We start from the raw sequence: 19,568 nt of genomic DNA on the forward strand, positions 1-19,568 counted from the left end.
AAGAACAGTTCTCAGTTTTGGATCTCTTTAGTATGTTTCGAGATAAAGCGAGAATTTCTTTACTACAATTAAAAAAACAAATAGCGATTGACCTCCCGACCTCGAGATATGCAAATTAAAACAATTACTGTGCGGTGAAATTTCAAAACAGCTTATTGAAACACTATTAAATGAAGCCGTAGATCATTGAAATCTTTTATAATGGAACAAATATTGTAAAGTTAAGGTTTTTAATTCATCATATTATATTTTAGGTATTGGTATTGAGGATAATGAGCAAAGAAGTAGCCATCACAGACCCAACGGCCTGTCGTGTCACGCAAGGAAATAACTGAAAATAGAACAATTTGAAACTTAGCTTATTTCGTAGAAACGCAAAGTGCCGCAAATTTTATTGCACACATCTATAAAAGAGCTTCTTATCTCAAGGTTGAATGATATTTTAGGGCTGGATTAGGTGCCACAAATGAGAAATATGCAATATTCGAGGTCTCATAATCTTAGCTTTCCATGTCACGCTTTCAGTAGTCTCGATCAGTTAGGATTATTTTTCAGAATTCGCGCATTCCAAAAAAAAACTATTACTGTTTTTATGCAGAAGTTACACTAGACTAAAGTTCTGGATAGAAAAATTAGCTTTTATGTGCAGAGAAACCCGAGAAAACAGACTTTGAAAATAGCCCTCGGCCGACCTCGAAAATCGGCGTCTTTCATTGATTTGGGGTCGATGGACAAAAATTCGCATAGCGGGTGGAAAAAAGAATTTAGAACAATTCTAACTGCAATTTTGTAGTGAGGATAGATAGTACTTTCGATGATAGGAATATAAAAGAAATCTATTTTTCGAGCCTAGATCGAGTGGCACGCTGTTACAGAGACGCCCTCTTAATAGGCTGTTTATTTCAAAGCTCTTTGCACTGCGCACGAAATCCTTGATTGAGACATAAGGGTAACAGGGTATAACCATTCCGCGTACCACCTCTTACTGCTGTGTGCGGGCTCAATGCTAAATAACCTGGTCTCGCATGGCAGTTTAGCTGCATGGCACCTTGCTGGGGTTACTCAGTATATGCGATTTTCTTCTCCTCCCTCTTAAACGAAGGTATTTTTGACCTAAACCTAGTGCGGCTGGAGTGCTACTAGGTCCCTGAGCCGGTTATTAGTTATCTGGAACAAATACCTGTGCTGCAAACTTTGTCTTTTATGGTCCCCACCAGACCTAGCAATTTTTCAAACCTTCTAGTAAAAACATGATATTTATCGCCTGCCATGTCTAATAGTTCACTAAAATCATACTCCGTTCCTACACCAATACTGAAGACGCTTACTCCAGAATTACGTAAACGTCGTGAAGCATCAGGAACTGATTCGTGGTCGTTTGCTCGGCCATCAGTCAAGACAATCAAGACGTGTTTCACACCCTTTCTTCCGCTTACATCAAATAGGCTGTTCTTAGCGACATCTAATGCATTAGCTGTATTGGTCTCTCCTCCTCGACCCTGTATTTCCTGCACGCGTGCCACCACACTTGACACATCAGTATACTTGTTAAAGTCAAATATTACATCTGCTTTTGTTTCAAAACGTACAAGTCCAACGTGAGTGCCACCAGCGCGAATATCGAAAGCCCTAACCAACGCAATAATAAAGTTCTTGCAGTATTCAAAGTGATGTTGAACATCGATGCTACTTGAAGCGTCTAATAAAAAGCCGAGGTCTATCGTGGTTTTACTGGGAACTGAAACTGAAGTGGCATTGATTTAGAAATATCTGACTATTTGTTAGTTGAGTTTGACTCTGTACTTTATTCAAAGACAGCGTTTTCTCCGAAGGGACAGGTTCCATTGAACTAACTACTGCTTCAGAACACTAACTGTTGCCCTGAAAAAAAATCGGCTAAATACTGTACAATAACCGCCAACAAAATTGTTTTTAGCGTTCGTAGAAGCCCCGAAAATGAATTTGGCGGGAATTAGCGTGGTCAGTTTTCTCCGTATTTTCTTCTTTCTCTATTCAAAATCATCTTAAAGAAACCTCGAAAATGACTTTGGATTTGATAGACGTAGGGATTCTTTTCTCCCTTCTGCTCCCATCTTACCAAATCAATGGACGAAGATTGGTGACACATTATACATGATTCTACGATCTCCATACGCAGGAGTATATAACTTGAACATTATAATATCGTAATTCTGGAGCACTGCGTTTAGAGACAAAATATTTTATCCCCTGATTACGCTTAGGCAATTACTAACCAAGGAGGGTCTTAGGAAGCTAGAGGGACATGGACATCACCACTACCAGGCCTAGGGGAGGGGGAGGGGGGTAAGGGGGGGAGGGGGGCGGAGGCGGCAAAATTTGGCTTCTAAGGCTCCGAACGACGTTACGCAATACGTCCAACAAGGCATGTGTGTGAAGTTAATTTATACTGCTCCGCGAGAAAAGTTAAATATGAAATAAAACAATTGGAAGCAAAAAGAAAAGTGCAAATTTTAAACACTTTTTCGTGAATCAATCACATTTTCTGTAACACCAAACCTAATAAAATACTGATAATCAGTAGATATAGGAATTGAAGAACGTTTTATTTTCTGACAGTTTTTTGACCGGTTGCCCCACAAAGCCGAAAATAGTATGCAGAAGAAGAGTATGGATTTTATATTTGGATGAGAGGAAAATATAGAGCATTCCAGTAAATGGGCGTCAACAATTTGAAACGAAATAACCACAACAATAATGATAATAATAACAATAACATTAAAAGTCAAACCTGATGATCCTGTTGTAATTGAACCTAAAAAGAGAAAAAAACGTAAAAATAAGGATTGATGGATTGGGACATAAATCAACGTTATTGGAACAGAATAACTCCCAAGTCATAAACTAGACAAAACATAGACGCCATGTTGGATGATAAGGCTAGAATACCATCACCATCAACAGCAGTTTTTCTTTTTCAAATTTAGATCCTCAAGACAATTAAGATGCCACTTTAGCCCGGCTAAAAGTAAAAATACCAACCTGTTTGTGAGCCACCAGAAGTTGTACCTTTGAAAAGAAAAGAAAACAATTGTTTTTCATTTATTCCTCATTGGAAATTAATATATTATTTATAGTTAATTACCTGTTTGTGAGCCGCTTGTCGTAGTTGTACCTTTACGGGAAGAAAGCATAGATATAATAAAAGAAAATGTTTAAATATTTAGGAAAGGTGCGGGGGTTTTTTTATTGGGGGGAGGGGGAAGGTGCATTTTTATTTGTTTGGGGGGGAGGGGGAAGGTGCCTTTTTTATTTGTTGGGGGGGGGGGGAGGGGGAAGGTGCTTTTTTTATCTGTTTGCACTATTCAGTATGCAGTATTCAGTATTCAACACTTTTTGAAATAGCTGTATATAAATGAATCAGTAAACTGTGGGTCGATTGATCCGGTTGAAAAGTGCTCGGTACGGTGAGTTAGAGCTAAGCATAAATGAATAAATGACTCTTGTATGGGAAATCAAAACATGGCATGACATGCATCGCTTGCTTGCGCTGCTGTACGGTTTCGCTCGTGCCGACGCGCCACTCAAATGAGTTTTTAACGTCTTTTTTTTTTTTTTTTTTGTCATTTATATTATATAATATGCCTAAGAGTACGAAGTTTGTTTTCAATTATTGTTTTAGCTTGAAGTTCAAAAAGATAGTGTTAAAATAAAACGGTCTATTTCAAAAATTTGAATTTATATATATACATATGTTCAATTATCTAGCTTGGTACTCACCTGTGCTACCCGAGTTTGATTCTGTAATAAAAAGGAAATCGAAGAAAAATGAAAGAAAGAAATGTAAATGGGATAATCAGTGAAAGGGGAGCTAAATGAATTTTAGATAAATTAATCTTTCAATGCTTCAAATCTCATAGTTTCTTTGAATACATATTTTCCATTTCTCATTTCACTTTCATACCCCCCCCCCCCCCCCCCACCTCTTCCCGAATTAGGTTGTGGTTAGTAGTATTTGTGTAGCTGTTTAAAATACTTGAATCAATGAACATACCTTTGCAAGCTTGGTCCTTAATGATTTTCACCACACTACCCAAATTATCAAATTCTGCTTTGAACACGTGCTTGTCATCAGGATCAGTTGCCATGACGTCCAGCTGCCTTTCATTATAACCTTTGCCTATGCCGAGACTATATATATTAACTCCAGAATCTCGAAGTTCTTTTGAAGGGGCATCGACGCTATCGAATGAAATTCCATCAGTCATAACAATCAAGATATGTCTCACACCGCTGCGAGCACTGGCATCAAACAGCTCTTTTTTAGCCAATCTTAATCCCTTTCCAGTTAAGGTTCCACCAGCTGTGTATGTCACACCCTCCACAGCTGTCTTCACACTTGACTGATCAGTGAATTTTTTGAAGTCGAAAATAGTTTTGGCGTTGTTGTCGAAACGTACAAGCCCAATGTGCGTGCCATCAGCAGAAATTTCGAATTCCTGTACCATTTTAACGATAAAGTCTAAACACTTTTTAAAGTTGCCTGGTGCTCCTTTTGGAGGAGCTTGGATGCTTCCTGAAGCATCCAATAGGAATCCGAGGTCCACTTTGGCTTTACATGGTGCTGAAATCGAAGAAAAGCGAACATAATTCAAAAAGGTTCTCGCTGCGCAGACGCGCTAACAGGGACCACTCTTACAAAGTTAACCAATAGCTATGCGAAAAAACTTAAACCAATCAGGAGAGAGCAGAGCAGAATCAGTCGTGTATTGACTTCGGCCAATCACATTGCTTTATACGGCACTTTTTGCTAAGAATATCCCAGTTACTGTCATGGAAAGTTAGCCATGCCTTTGCATCGAAGCGAGAGAAACGGTGTGCTTGCAATGTGAGAGACCTCAATATTTGAAGAAGGTGTTAAAAAAGGTCTCTATGATTGCAAGTTCACCGTTCGTCTCGCTTCGATGCAAAGGCACGGCTACCTTTCAAGATGGCGCAGCGAACTGTTAAAGGGACTATTGGTGACTTATGTAAGAGGTGTCACAGAAGAAGTGTCTCACATCAAAACAACTGATCTAAAAAACTATCATTCGATTGCTCTTTTAGTGCATCAGGGTCAAGGTAAAGACATCAATGTATTTTTTTTAAAAAACAGATCCATTATCGTCGCTACTTTCATTTCAGCGTCAAAATATTTACATTAGAGACCTTTAGCATCGTGTTTACTGCTAACGGCTGACCATTAACCACTGGAATTCAGGTCCTGGGAAATGCCCGCAAACATGAAGAAACATTTGACATTAATGACATTCAATATGGCGGCTCTTCCAGCAACAACTTCGTTATGTTGCCTTGCTAAACGCCTGACGTCAAACTGCAGTTTGAGTTTTGTGTGCCTAGCAAGAGCGCTGTACTAAAAGTCTCTATTGACGGGGGACGGAGGAAGGAGGGCCTGACGGGAGGAGATTGTTGTTTGATAAGACAAAAGTTTAGAAAAAATCAATTTCCAGGCACCCGATTTCTAATATAGAGACAATTTGGTCGTTCAAACCTTGGGCAGGAGGTAGTGGTGCAGGAGGTGGTGGAGGTGGTGGTGGTGGTGGTGCTGGAGGTGGTAACGCCGGTGATGGAAATAAAGGTTTAGATGGAGGTTGCGTTGCGGAAGCTGTAATGAAATGGAAAAAAAAGTCAGCAAAAAAATTGGTTAATTTAGGAGATTCCTCTCCCCCCCCCCCCCCTTCCTTCTAATTTTTACTGATAAATATATTACAAAAGCTGCATTTTTAAATTTATAATTTTAGTGTAATGGTCGCAGTTTCCAATAGCTATTGTAGATTTTGCTTTGTTTCTAAACAAGGTATTCGAAGTGCCTGGGCTGTAATATCTACCTTTTTACGAGAAAAAAAAAAGAAAACATACTCAGGAGAATGGCATGAGGGGTAAAACTGAGTACAAATGAAATGGCGTTATTCTTATGTCTTCAAGTATTTTAACAACAAGCAAGAAACCCCTTGCAGCACGTCGGAATACAGCTTAATTTGGAGGACACATCAATAGGTTTCCAATTCTCAGGAGATTTAAAATATTTTGTTTTGTCCTACAAATTGAGCTGCTTTGACGTCACTTGCAAGAAATGATACTCTAGGGCAGGACACGTGGTCTTAAATGAGCAAAGCATTACGCCCAAAGTAAATAGTTCTTTCAATCCATAAAACAGTAATGATATGATAAATGGGTAAATTTTACACCGTGAAAAGATGAATTCATTTTATCATCTTTTCACGGTGTATAATTTACCTTTTCATCATTACTGTTTCATTAGAAACACTGACGCAGCTCACACTAGTTTTTAACTTGTTATCTCTTCTTTTTATTTCAATCCATGTTCATCGAAAATATTAGATAATTCATACCTGCAGCTGGAGATTGTGTTGCACCACCCGCGCCTTTAAAAAGAAATTAAGTTCAAAATCTTGGATTCAATTTGTCAGTAGAGAGATATGTCTCAAACTCAAGAAATCATTTTTCTTGGGGTGCAACTACATGATTAAAAATCCCTTGAGACATAAATAACAATGGTACAGCCGCCATCTTGGATGATCTAACAGGAGAAGCAAATAAGGAATGCTTTGTTATTGTCAACCAATATGACGGCTTTTTAACATGCAACCCAAGAATGTAAACACCTGCATTTCATAAAAACTTTTAAATTTCAGGCTGAATTTGTTCTTATATATAGGATGCTTTGTGGCATTAAGGTGGTTCTGATATGGTGTACAGTATAAGAAATATAAAACTGTTTTCCATGTTAGATACTCTGATCAAAACAGCCAGGTGATCTCGTTTTGACAGCCCATCAAAAACCAGCCAATCATCGCGCAGGACGAAATCTGATCAGGCGGCCCTTCGAAAAAAACATGGCGGCCGAAAAAATTACTCTGAATCTTTGCTTCCCTAACTACTTTATGGACTAGTAATACATTTAAAATTCTACCTATTCTTATAATGAATACCTATGGGTCAAATGGTGCGTTGTGGTTTCAATTCTTTTACGAAATTATCGTGAAATGATAGCTCTTTGTTTGCCGATAAACAACTAGGACCGCCTGATCAACTACAACAATTCTTTGCGCGCGTTCCTCAAGATCACCTGGGGAGATCTGCGAGAACTCACGAGAGAAGCGTAGCTCTTAAATCCTTAATGCCTTTTATACGGGTGTTTACTGTATTATATGCTCGAAACATGCGATCTAACTCACGGCTAACTCACTAACTGAAATTTCAAAGGATGGGTATGACAGAGGGAGGAAAAGCTGAAAACCCAATACAAAACTTTTGAATCATAGGAACCAACCCGAGTACAGGAATCAAACCCAAGACTCTAAAGGGTAAACCTAGAGAGAGGGTCTATAGGGGAGGTTCTTTACCACCCTTGGCTTACCTTTACAAGCTTTGTCCTTGATTTTTTCAATTACGCCGTCGAGTTGGTCAAACCCTGTAGTAACCACGTGTTCAGAATCTGGATCTGTTGCCATATCTTTCAGTTCAGTCTTATCAAATCCGTTACCAACCCCTATACTAAAGACAGTCACTCCAGAGTTACGCAATTCTTGTGCAGGCTCCGTCACGCGATCATTTGATTTTCCATCAGTCATGACAACAAGAATGTTAGGCACGCCCTTTCGTGAACTGGCGTCAAAAAGACCTGTTTTTGCTAATTGAAGTGCTTTTCCAGTGTTGGTTCCTCCTCTAGGATATACAATTCCATCGACGTATTTAAATATTGATTGCTTGTCATTGAACTTATCAAAACCGAACTCTACGTTGGAATTATGGTTAAAAAGTATAAGTCCAATGTGGGTGCCCTGTGGTGAAATATCAAATCCGTCGACTAGTTTTTTGACGAAATTCTTGCACTTGTCAAAGTTTCCAACACCTTGTGCTTCGATACTTCCTGAACCATCCATGACAATGCCAAGATCAACAGTAGCTTTGCAAACTATAAACAGAAAGAGGAATAGAGGTATGAATTCAAATATCGTTATAATAGAATGAACGAACGAACGAATCAATGAATCACATGGACCACGGAGACGGGGGTGCCGGGAGCAATACCCCCACCCCCTCCCCCCACTTTTCCCTCACAGTCTTTTAGTCTCCTAAGATACGAGATACAAGATACGAGATATTTTGTTGCCTCTTTGTAAATAAATTTACATCGGAGCTATATGCAATAAAATTGAATCATACAGACAGACAGACAGTATATATATATGTATATATAAATGTTCATATAATTATTTCGATAAAATGCGTTACTAATCCTAATCATCTTTATGCAATATTATAAAAGTATTGATTTTTATTTGTTTTGTTGTTGTTGCTTTTTTTCACTACGCAGAGCAAAACAATTGTAAACGTATTTTGCTGCAGCTGATTGTAAAATATGGGGAGGATCTATCAACTTCAGGAACAATTGGTCCTCCGTAAGGGAGTTACTTATGTCATACATATATTTACATTTTCCAATCTAAGCAGCCCCCCCCCCCCCTCCTTACTTTTTTAGAGTTGTCCGTGGTCCTTGAATCAATGATGGTTAAATAGATGGAAATATTATATCTCTAGTAGTAAATTAAGCAAGAGACGTTCAGCTCGTAGGAGTTTGAAACATACGGTACTGGCTCACAACCCGTACATGGTAAGACTTGCCGTAAAATTGAAATGGTTTCTTATTGTCTTCAAGCAATTTATTCAACCAGAAGCTAAAGTAACAATGATAATAACGACGGTGATAACGATGATGATGATGATAATGATGATGATGATGATGACATAATGGTAATGATAATGATGATAATGATTAAAAAAATTTTTGTATTCCAATATTATACTCCTATCCAAGTTCTTTTTGAGAAGGGTCCATATACACCCTTACCTTAAGTCTAGATTCCTACTATAAACATTTTCAGTTGATTATATTCAAACACTACCAGCCTTTACCTTTGGGTGAAGGGGTCGTTGGCGCAATTGGTGGTGGAGGTGGTGGTGTTGGTGGTGTTGTTGGTGGAGTTGGCGGTGGCGGTGAAGGAGAAGGAGGCTGGGTCGATGAAGGGAGTGGGGGCGGCGGCGTTGTTGATGGAGGAGGTGAAGGAGTAGTTGAGCCTGTGGCTGGCATGACAGAGGATGCAGCTGCCGTTGTACTTGGCGGTGGGGTCGTACTTCCAGTAGCTGGCATAATTGACGAGGCTGATACTCCTGTAGTTGGTGCTGCTGTCGTTCCAGCTGTACTGGGTGCTGCTGTGCTGCTCTGCCCTGATGAAATTATCAATCGATTAATTAAAAATTAAGCTTTTGAGTGGAACGTTTGTTCGTGCAAATATTCCCACAAACCATCCATCAGTTAGATTTTATACAGGTGAATAATGTGTCCCTTTTTCGCATCCTAAATATAAATATATTTTAATCAACCAAATAAAATTTTGAAAAAGACATCTTACTTACCAATAACCACGCTTGCTGGAATAAAAAGGAAAAAAAAAACATGAGTCGATCAGTCATATTTGTACGTTCATTTTTTATCTCTCCCTCCCTCCCTCACTTCTTAGCTACCTACCTCCATCGCTACCAACCAGCCTAAGTACCTACCTACTTACATCTATCACTCCCAACGACCTACCGACCTACCGACCGACCGACCGACCGACCGACCTACCGACCTACCGACCTACCGACCTACCGACCTACCGACCTACCGACCTACCGACCTACCGACCTACCGACCTACCGACCTACCGACCTACCGACCTACCGACCTACCGACCTACCGACCTACCGACCTACCGACCTACAAACAAGTCAAATAACTTACGCAAGCAGAGAGTTACTGAGCAACCTCGAGTTTCATATACTGGCCCAGAGCATGGGTTAGTTGGGACGGGAGAGTTACAAGGACGATATCTTGACTGGGTTCCCTTTGCGCCATTACAGGGTTGAGCACAGGAAGACCAAGCTGACCAGCCACTGTTTTGATTTTTTTCCATTGGAACCACAGTCTTGTTGTTTTGAACAAAGCTAAATACGTGAGAAAAGAAGAAAAGAATCAATCACATAAGCATGGGCCATAAGAACATGACTACACGTACGTTAACACAAAAGTTCCCTCCAGATCCAGTGGTACCCCATCAACCACTTAGTCGTACTTTCTTTTGAAATTTTCTCAAATAATTGGACTTCTGAAATAGAAACCTGCATTTGAATGGGGTCCTGGGGTCCACGCTTCTCCCTTGTTACTTGTGGCCAATGAACAATTAACCTAGTGAGTTTAGTTTTGACTGCGTAATCGGTTGCTCAAAATGTCAGCACATTGGTAAGCCGAGCTAGTTATGTTTACCTGTAGACTTCGTTACTTAGTGGCCCACCCTCTCCGTCACCTGCAGAGGATTAGATTAGATTAAAAAAGAAAGAAAATGATCCATTTGATACAATCAAATATTAAGAAATCATTGTATTGGACGAGGTTGAGCAAAAGTATCGTGATTCGTTAGTGGCGAGCGAGCAATTATTTGCCGTTGCCAAATTAAAATCACGATATTTTCCGATAACTGAGTTCAATAACTGTTTTATCATTCAAATTATTTTTCCCATTTTCTTTTTGCATTTTAGTTGTTTTTGCTGTCTATCAAACATAGGGAAACGAGCCATGACAAATGTAAAGTTACTGCGCATGAGCGGAATATCATTTGCAGCAAAACGGCTTTGCACCGTAATGCGCATTAGCAGATTATTATTTTTAGGCAGTTACTTGCAGGTATCTCGGCCAATCAAAATGACGGAAAAAAGAAATTCGAATGATAAAATAACGTTCTTTCTTATCATGGTTCATGACGAGCAACGCTTGTTCAATTTACAGCCCAAGCGTGTTGCGTGACAAGTTGCACCAAGTTGTTGGCTGCATTAGCGCATCTTGTCACGCGTCCTCCTCGATTAAGAATATTTCTTGCATTATTATTTTTTCCTTTAGTATGTTCTGTTAATTTTACTGTTCATTGAGAAATTTGAGGGCCAACAAAGCTGTTTAAAAAAAAACCTCAAAGTTTTCCTATTTCTTTACCTTTACAGTTTTGTGATGGTCCATACTTTTTGTAGCTTTCCACCGAGTTCATCTGCCCGAAGCACTGACCTCCATTCTGAAGGGCAAACAGTTTAAAGTTCTTCTGGCTGGCCACTTGTGCACACTTCATTAATGCATTTGATCGCGCTTTGTAATTAGGATTCTTGAGTAATGGATGTTTTCCTTCTTGGCTTTTTAAAGCTCTTGCGTTCATATCATCGTTCCAGCAGCCAATGCTCTTGAATTCTAAGTGGAAAAATAAACAAGACGAGCTTAAAAGCAACAGTAACAGCAACAACTACAACTACAACAGCAACTACAACAGCAACAGCAACTACAACCGCAACAGCAACTACAACCGCAACAGCAACTACAACAGCGACTACAACAGCGACTACAACTACAACAGCAACAACAGCAGCATCAACACCAGCAACCAAAAAGCGCGCGCATGCTTATAGGTTCAAATCGAGTTTTCAGGCAGACATTTTAGTAAGTAAAAAAACATTAAGGCAGTCGTGGTAATACTCCTGTCGCGAATATCGCTCGCATGGGCTGCCTGTGTACTGACATATTAATCGATCTTCAATAAAACACACCGTCATGAACTAGGACCTCTAACTTTTTATGTTGTGTTAGTCACAACAACTCCATTTACAAATTCTCTGTCCTACAGGGTTAGCCTCGATTTCGTGTGGAATCGGCTTGGAATATTTCGGTATGCATTCCAACGAAGGTCCGTGGAATTTCAAGGCGTTTACATTGTTGAAATTGTACATTCTTTACCTTACCGTTGGCATTTGCGAATATTTGGACACTGAAATAAGGTTAACCCTGTATACGAGTCTGGGATCAAGGAAAACAGCGGTATTAGACTAATTCGAAAATGGTCTAACTATTGGGTTTTGTAGTGTACTTCCCCCCTCCCCTCCCCTCCCCTCCATTCATTCCTGGAGCTATTAAAAACCGCTCAAGCTAAACAGTATCCGTCAATTCTACGAGCCAATAGACGATTTGCACTATCAGGTCTCGTGACCCTACCCTCCCTTAAAACGAGCAGTTTTGTCAAATTAAAAAAGAGAAACGAAAAGAGTATCTCGGCATTAGTAGGGAGGCGGCGTTTTAGCTCATAATAAGCAAAACAGGAGAAACAGCATTAGATATAAAACTGAATGTTTTATAAGGATTTGTATGGGAAAATGCGCTGGACGGCTAAAGCTTACCAGCCAACACTTTTCTCATACAAATCCTTGTAAAATATTTGATTTTATATTTAATGTCATTTCTTCTATAGTCGACAATTCTAGCTGAAACTTTGCCCTTTCACTAAATTTGAAGTACTCTTTTCATTTCTGCTGTTCATTGTGACTCATTTGCTCGTGTTAAGGGGATGTGGTCACGTGACCGGTTAGTGCAAGTCGTCTATTGGAACCTGATGTTCATTCGATCAATAAAACACTCACGTTTGCCTCCGATTGTAAATATCTCATCACGATTTGGTTGGGTGTCTTCATTGGCAGCAGCAGCTGCATGCATATATGAACTTTGGCCCGGGTATGCAGAAGTGTACAGGTAAACTTCCGGCAACATAACTTGGGATGCAGCCGCTTGAGCCGGTGCGGGATGGTAACTTGGATAGGAGCTCGAAGCTGCGGGGTAGCTTGAGTAGCTTGCGGGATAGGTAGCTGGTTGGGGGTAGTAGGCTGCCTGAGGTGAGGGATATGGGTAATATTGACCCTGGTTATAATTGGGGTACAATGATCGTGTATGGGAGCTCGCGCTGGCATGAACAGCTTTCCTCAAAGGTAGGTTTCGGAATTTCCTTGAATTGTAGTAAAACGATCTTTTGTTTAGCTTTTCGTCCGCTTGAAAGGAAAAAAATGAACACACTAAGTAATATAGCCAATAGGCATACCCTACCAGGTCACGTGACCCTGATCCCTTTTATTGAAGCAGTTGCCATTCCCAAATGAATCCCAAAAATGAATGGAATGAACACCTCCATGTTAGCATGGCTAGTAGAGGGGAACTCTACAGACCCCTTTACGAACTGTTATATTAGTAAAAAGCGGAGGCTTATTAAGTACTTTTTATCCGCTTTTGTTTATTTATTATTTATTATTTTATTATATTATATTTTTTTGCTATTTTAGGTAGCTTTAAGGTATGTTTTTTTTCACTTTCAAATCTCTTTTAAGCCGCAAATAATCTAGTATGACCTTGACTGAATAAATTTGATTTTTACATACACCTACTTGCAAGAACGTTGTCATATACGATAGAGTGCACGCACTAAAACCGTGAATATTAAATAGTACTAATTAGTACTATTTCATACAGAATCCTTTGTTTTCTATTGCTTAATTATCACTATTTAGTGCTAAAAATTAATATTTGTTTCACGGATTAAGTTTGAGCACTCTATTAGAACATTAGTAATTTAGTGAGAAATGAATGCATTAAAAGACAAAAGAAAAAGTTCAGCTTCAGTGATCGTCTTTTGTCTTTTAATATAATTCCTATCCCATTATATCACTAATGTTCTATTTTCGCATGACAACGTTCTTGCAAGTAGGTGTATCAGATGTCGGTTACCAGTGAAAGCTGATTCACACGAATTGAGACGAAGGGAAGACTGGGGAGATTTTCATTACACGGGAAGCTTTATAATTCAATATGTATAAATATGGCGAAATAGGGTGTTATTGATAATAATTTAAAGAGTTCAGTTAAAGGTAGACAGATTTGTTGTTATCATTCTGAAAATCGTATGAAGGGAAAGAAATCGCCCTGTATAAAAATCCCAGATGCCAGATACTCTCCCCAGTCCTCCAAGTAAGGCCATGTTACACGTTGAAACTTTTAGCAATTCGTCCTCAAAATTTTTCGCGACACAAGTTTCGGTCGCACGAGTAGAAAGCAGTTCTACTTTTCGTGAAACTTTCTCGCGTTGAAAGTTTCAGAAAGCCTAAATTGCGCTTCGTAACATCCCCGTGAAACTTGTCTCGCAACGCCGTCGCGTCACGCACAAGTTTCAGCTAAAAGATGCAACGTGTGTAACATGAAGACTTTTTACTTCTAAATTGTGGGGAACTTACATTTTGACTTCTTTCGGTGATGTAGCTTTGATTTAGATCCATGAGTCAATAGGGGACCGAGTGGAGAAGCAACAAAAGAGAGAGGTCCTATGATTATAGACTTGATCGTGGTCATTATGATTCAACCTGTTTCCAATAAAATAGATAAATTAGTAGTTGGAAGATATATATTATTCTAATAAAGTAAGCCACGCGAACCAGAAAGCACAAATCTGCGATAAGAATTATGAATATGCGCAAATTTTTCTCATCTGAAAAAGATAAAAATAAAAATTAGATTGTTTTTCCAGAGTGACACTGGTAGTTAACACACTTGTGGACCATCTTTCCATGATCGAATTGGAGTTTAATGATTTGATTGAAATTTTAAGGCGGGAGGAAAAAACCCTTGAATCAAGGGATAGACGTAATAACCGTTAACGAAAACTCTGAAATGACCATGGAAAGGTTTACATGACCCTCTGAAAGCAGATTATTTTGGCAAAACTCATGATTCTCATGATTCTGTTTGTCCCACCTTTTCAACTTCCTTTGAAAATTTTCTTTTAGTATTTTGAGTCATACAATGAAAGAGAAGAAGTTTCGTTTTTCGCTTTTAGACTTAACGAACCATTTGGTTAGCCATGAAAGAACCACAATGAAAGAACAATAATAACCGTGACGACAAGCTAGCCTTACGAGCATACAATACATACATGCTATTCAATATTAAGTTGTACTAGTATTGAGTCCAGAGAAAATTAAGGATATTTGTAAATATTTGAAAATCTTTGATCATATCGAGGAATCAATATAAAATTCTGTGAAATTGTACCAACAAAAGTATTCCAAAAATTGGTTTAATGTGTGTAAATAATTATGATTTTGTTTTAGGTAATGCACGTTCAAAATGTCGAGAAATTCTTCAATAACTTTGCTATTTGTCAGCATGTAATCCATCTTCATGCAACTGAATCTCTATCATAATATTTTCTATTAGCTACAAGTGAAGTTTAATGGAAATTAAAAATAACGAAATAAAGCAGGGAGGAAACTGGTGAAAGTATTTAAATGGGATAGGGTGAGGGGGAAGAAAACGAAGAACCCAACAGCATCGTCGGTTGACAGCTTTCAACTTCTTTCATTTGCAACAAAAAAAATTTGCTTTTAAAAATAAATTTCTTAAAACTCGGGACACGTCTCGCGATTTTACTCCTGGTGAAAGCATCTGGTCTTTAGCTAGGCCAAGACATTCAGTTCATTCAGTTCCACAACATATGTGTTCAAAGGAGGTTCCATGCCGCCCCGTGTCCATGACCTCTGTGCTAATGAAATATGTGACAAGCGCTTCAAATGGCTTAAATTAGATTTTCTAAATCTATCTGGGCAAGACGAACATTGGTTTTTTTTTTTTTACTCTGAAAACATGAAAAAGCTTCGGGTAATTTGTTCATAGATCGCCGGCTCAGTAGTACTTTATCATGACGTTCGTTTTGACGGAAGTTTGGAATGACACTGGACTAGTTTGATTGGAAAAAGTAAGGAACATATCTAGAATCGGGTCTATTGGGCTGGGAAATTCTGTGAGGTTTGGTTTTTATTTAACATTTATGGAAGGGCAGGCAGGGCACTGTCATTTCTACAGGTACTACATACAACATCGTTTGTTGTCTTGAAAGGATGGACCTTGTATTTTATGAAAAAATGGGAGACGTGGCTTTTTCATGATATTAATTGATGTTCAATAATCTCGGGCATTCAGTAGGGATACAAAAAAAAAATACCAATTTGCTTATATTATATGTCAAGCACCCATATGATGTCATAAAAACTAAGATAAATGGGGCCTTTTTTTAATGCAGCAAATTCTTTAAACAAGGGAGCTTAAATTACAAATAAAAAATTATAGAGGGTGAGAGGGACGCGGTGCGGGTCCGGGGGCAGGGGTGGGGGGCGGGGTGGGGATCTAGGAAAACGGATTAGACATACTGGAAATCAAAAAAATTAGAACTGTCATTTTTTTAAAGATTTGTACCTCATTTTTAAATCCCGGGGGGATTTAGCCAAGCACCTATATTCTTAATTCTAAGAGACGGGGACCAAAGAAAACCGGAGGGAGGGAAAGGAGAGAGCAGGGGAAGGACCCGAGGAAAAAGAACAGACTTGATGGCAAATTACTTTGTAGAAAAGAATTAAACAAAAAATGGGTGGGGATTGCTAGGAGGGCATGTCAGGGATTTAAAATGGATAAAAGACATTTTTAAAAATCTAGAAAATCGATACGATTTCTGTATGACTAGCGCTTGATCCCCGACTAGAATTAAATGAATGTGGATGAACACAGACGCACTCACAGAGGCGAAGCACGACAGCCTTAAAGCGATACCGGGAGTGATATGCTTTCCGGTGCTATTTTTCCGCCTGATTGGGGCCACACGCTCTATCGCCCTCTCCACCCCTCTTCATACCCCCTCATCCCCCGGCCGGAGCTCGAGTCACACTGCCCCCCGGATGCCGCTGATACATGTGTTCCACCAATGCCCTCTTTATCCACTTCGACTCGAACAGTCTACTATATGCCCGTCCGGAGGCCCACTGCTTAGTGGACAGTGGGGGGCCTCAACAGGTTTGGCAGTGGCCCTCTCGACCCGTGGGCGGCTCCCCTTCGACCCCTCCTCGACAGCGGGTCCCATTACGAGGCCAGGAAGCTCCCACTCGACTCCATCTGGCTGGACAGCCCAAACGTTTACGGCTAAACGCGGCATTAGAGGAGCGCGGCAGCTCGGGAAGAAGAGTAACAAAACTCACTACTATTACCACCCTCCGCACCACCTCCATCCCCAAATCAATAAGGGAAGGAGCGAGAGTCAGAGCCCGGTGTAACTCACTCAAAGAACACAACTCTTAAGACTGAGCCTAACTCCTGAGTGTGAAACCTAGATCCAACATTCTTCCCAGGGGAAGCTAGAGCTAGGGAAGTGATCGAAAAAGAGATCTGGGAAGGTAGCACTGACGTGAAGTGAGTTTGAGGCAATAAAAATAAATACGATTATTTTTTGAAAACAAAAACACATGTTTACCAAATTATCCAACCGGCAACTCTCATAGCGAAGGAAGATAAACCTTTCGAGAGCGGGAGCAATAATCTTACATATCCTTAAAGCGTTGAGATATGAATAACCGTGTTCAGTAACATAAACAGAGGGGTGAAAACGAAAGGAATTGTGGTACTCAGGTCCCAAGCGAAAGTGGTTTGTGGAACAACAAAGCATGGTTGGCAATAGGTCAAGAAGAACGAAGTAGGGACATAGAGACGGCGCGAAACAAGGAGGGAAGCAGACAAAAGGGTGAGAAAAAAAGAGGGCGAAACACATGGAGCGAACGGGAAAGAGGAGTAGGCTGCAGCAGGAGGGGGGGATCAAGGTCCATAATATAGTATACTGAGTTTTGATGAGATGACAAGACGCGAAAGAACATAGTTTTGGTACCTCAGATATAAATATTTTTTTTTTCACGAGTGAAAGTCGTCAGTGCTTGGCTCCGCTGACTAGTTTGACAGTGAAAGTACTAAATTAAACACCAGGGGGCGATTTTTCTTTCCTTCAAACTCGTGTTGGGGTTTTAAAAACTGGTTAATGACCCAAGGCTATCTTTCACATGCAGGGAGAGAGGAGGAGGGACGAGAGGAAAGGGACAGGGTGGGACAACGGGGGGCAAGGGCCGGGGGGAGGGTGGGAAGGGCCGCGCAGCGCGAGGGGGTGGGGGGGGGCATATAATTTTTTTCTGGCCGTGCCAGTAAGGAAAGAGGGAAAAAGATTCCTCAGGGGGGGAAACACTGAAATCCAAGAACGAGAAGTGCAGTGGGCGGTGCAGAAGTGGGCAGGAGTATGCTGAGTAATTGTTGGCGGAGCTTTGCTGGCAAAGGAAGTGAGAATGGAATAGACGGAGAAGAGAAAGGAAAGGCGATGTGAGTTAGGGCATGGGGCAGGTTTATTCTGGTGCTACGTGCGCGGGTGGGATACGAGTAAGGGCAGCAGGGTCGGTGGTGGGCTGGTGGGTAGGGGGGGGATTTGGTGGGGACGTAGGCAGGAAGCATCGGAATAGTGAAAAAGAGATTATGAAAAAAAAAAAACAAAAAAACTATGAAATGATAGAATAAACCAAACACCATCACACATATCATGATGGACTCATTATTCTTAATTCGTTTAAAATTAAGCCAAAATATGGAATTCAATATTAAGGAGGGGAGGGCCTGTATGTAAAACTTTATACCAATTTCAAACAATAACGAACCAAACGCCCAATTTCATTTCATAAACCGCGAATAATTTAAAAACATAAACCCCCGAATAATATACTACTAAAATATTAAATTAGCCACAAACTAAGTACGCAACTATTGTTTTAAGATCTAATGATTGCCTTCCTAAGGCTATGGGATCGGACTATCGGATATGCATGGCGAAACAAAAAATTTGATCTATTCGATGTAACTGTGTTGAGATTCTATCATTAATGTTCAATAATTCATGTAAAATAGAATGGTATATTCAAGTAGATATCTGGTGAGCTTTGGTTAAAAATTGAAAGATGGAGATCAAATGTTTATCTGAAATAAGTGAGGGAAAAATCGGGGAAGATGAGGGATGAACAGCAAGGGGCGGAGGGTGTATCTGAGGTCTGTCCAGGTCTATGTAGCGTATTGAATTCTGGGTATCAGTCTTAGTTTTTTTTTTTTTTTTTTTTTTTTTTTTTTTTGTTGCTATTTTTGTTTTTTTTTTTCTTTCTTTAAATATTCTTTGTTTTCTTTTCTCTCCTTTCTTTGCCTTTCCTTTCCTTCTCCTTTTCATTTTTTTAATTTCCTTCAGTCTTTTATTTCGAAGATGTCACTTTTCTTTTTTTCTTTTGTTCTTTTTGCTTTTTTCTTTCCAGTTTCTCTTCAATTCGAATTCCACTATTTCATTCACATTCCAATTGCATTCCATCCATTTTCCTTTCCTCTCAATTTCAGATCTCCTTTTGTTATTAGCACGAACAACAGATATTTGTTTTACGATTGTTTTTTATTAAAGTTAATTTTTTTTAAAGGTATACGAATAGAGGCTTAGCACCATCAGTCCGTTGATGTGGCCGCCATGTCAGCAGATGGCAGGAACAAAAAGGAGGACATTGTTCTGCCATCTTCTAACCACAGGGCCGTCCAAGCTTTTGTGTATTAAAGGGCGCCAGCACATCAGCTGTGATCACCGATGCATGCACTGCCGCTACAGTAACCCGTCAGTTTCGAATTGAGGGAGGGCGGGGGATCAAAGAGGTACCACTAATAATTATATGGGTAATCTAGATGTGCAATAAGCGATTTTTTAGTGCACCCAAAAGTTTCCATGAGCGAACCATTC

At 39.8% G+C, this 19,568-nt stretch overlaps 1 protein-coding gene across 1 annotated transcript; it reads right to left on the reverse strand.

The window, feature by feature from the left end:
- Positions 1-1,024: 1,024 nt before the first annotated feature.
- LOC148909933 (von Willebrand factor A domain-containing protein 2-like) lies at positions 1,025-14,302 on the reverse strand. Its single transcript, XM_089032473.1, has 16 exons — positions 14,188-14,302; positions 12,553-12,954; positions 11,090-11,335; positions 10,370-10,409; positions 9,848-10,050; positions 9,481-9,495; positions 8,980-9,291; positions 7,421-7,978; positions 6,393-6,425; positions 5,531-5,644; positions 4,034-4,603; positions 3,760-3,780; positions 3,125-3,154; positions 3,022-3,048; positions 2,771-2,794; positions 1,025-1,744 (listed from the first exon to the last, which is right to left on the reverse strand). Exons 1-16 carry the CDS (start codon positions 14,300-14,302, stop codon positions 1,164-1,166), a joined length of 3,291 nt encoding a protein of 1,096 aa, XP_088888599.1. The 3' UTR covers positions 1,025-1,163.
- Positions 14,303-19,568: the final 5,266 nt, after the last annotated feature.

Source organism: Actinia tenebrosa, unplaced genomic scaffold (genome assembly GCF_029948245.1).
Source record: "Actinia tenebrosa isolate PJP-AT-01 unplaced genomic scaffold, QUT_ActTen_1.0 PGA_scaffold1__47_contigs__length_23844297, whole genome shotgun sequence".
NCBI classification, from domain to species: domain Eukaryota; kingdom Metazoa; phylum Cnidaria; class Anthozoa; order Actiniaria; family Actiniidae; genus Actinia; species Actinia tenebrosa.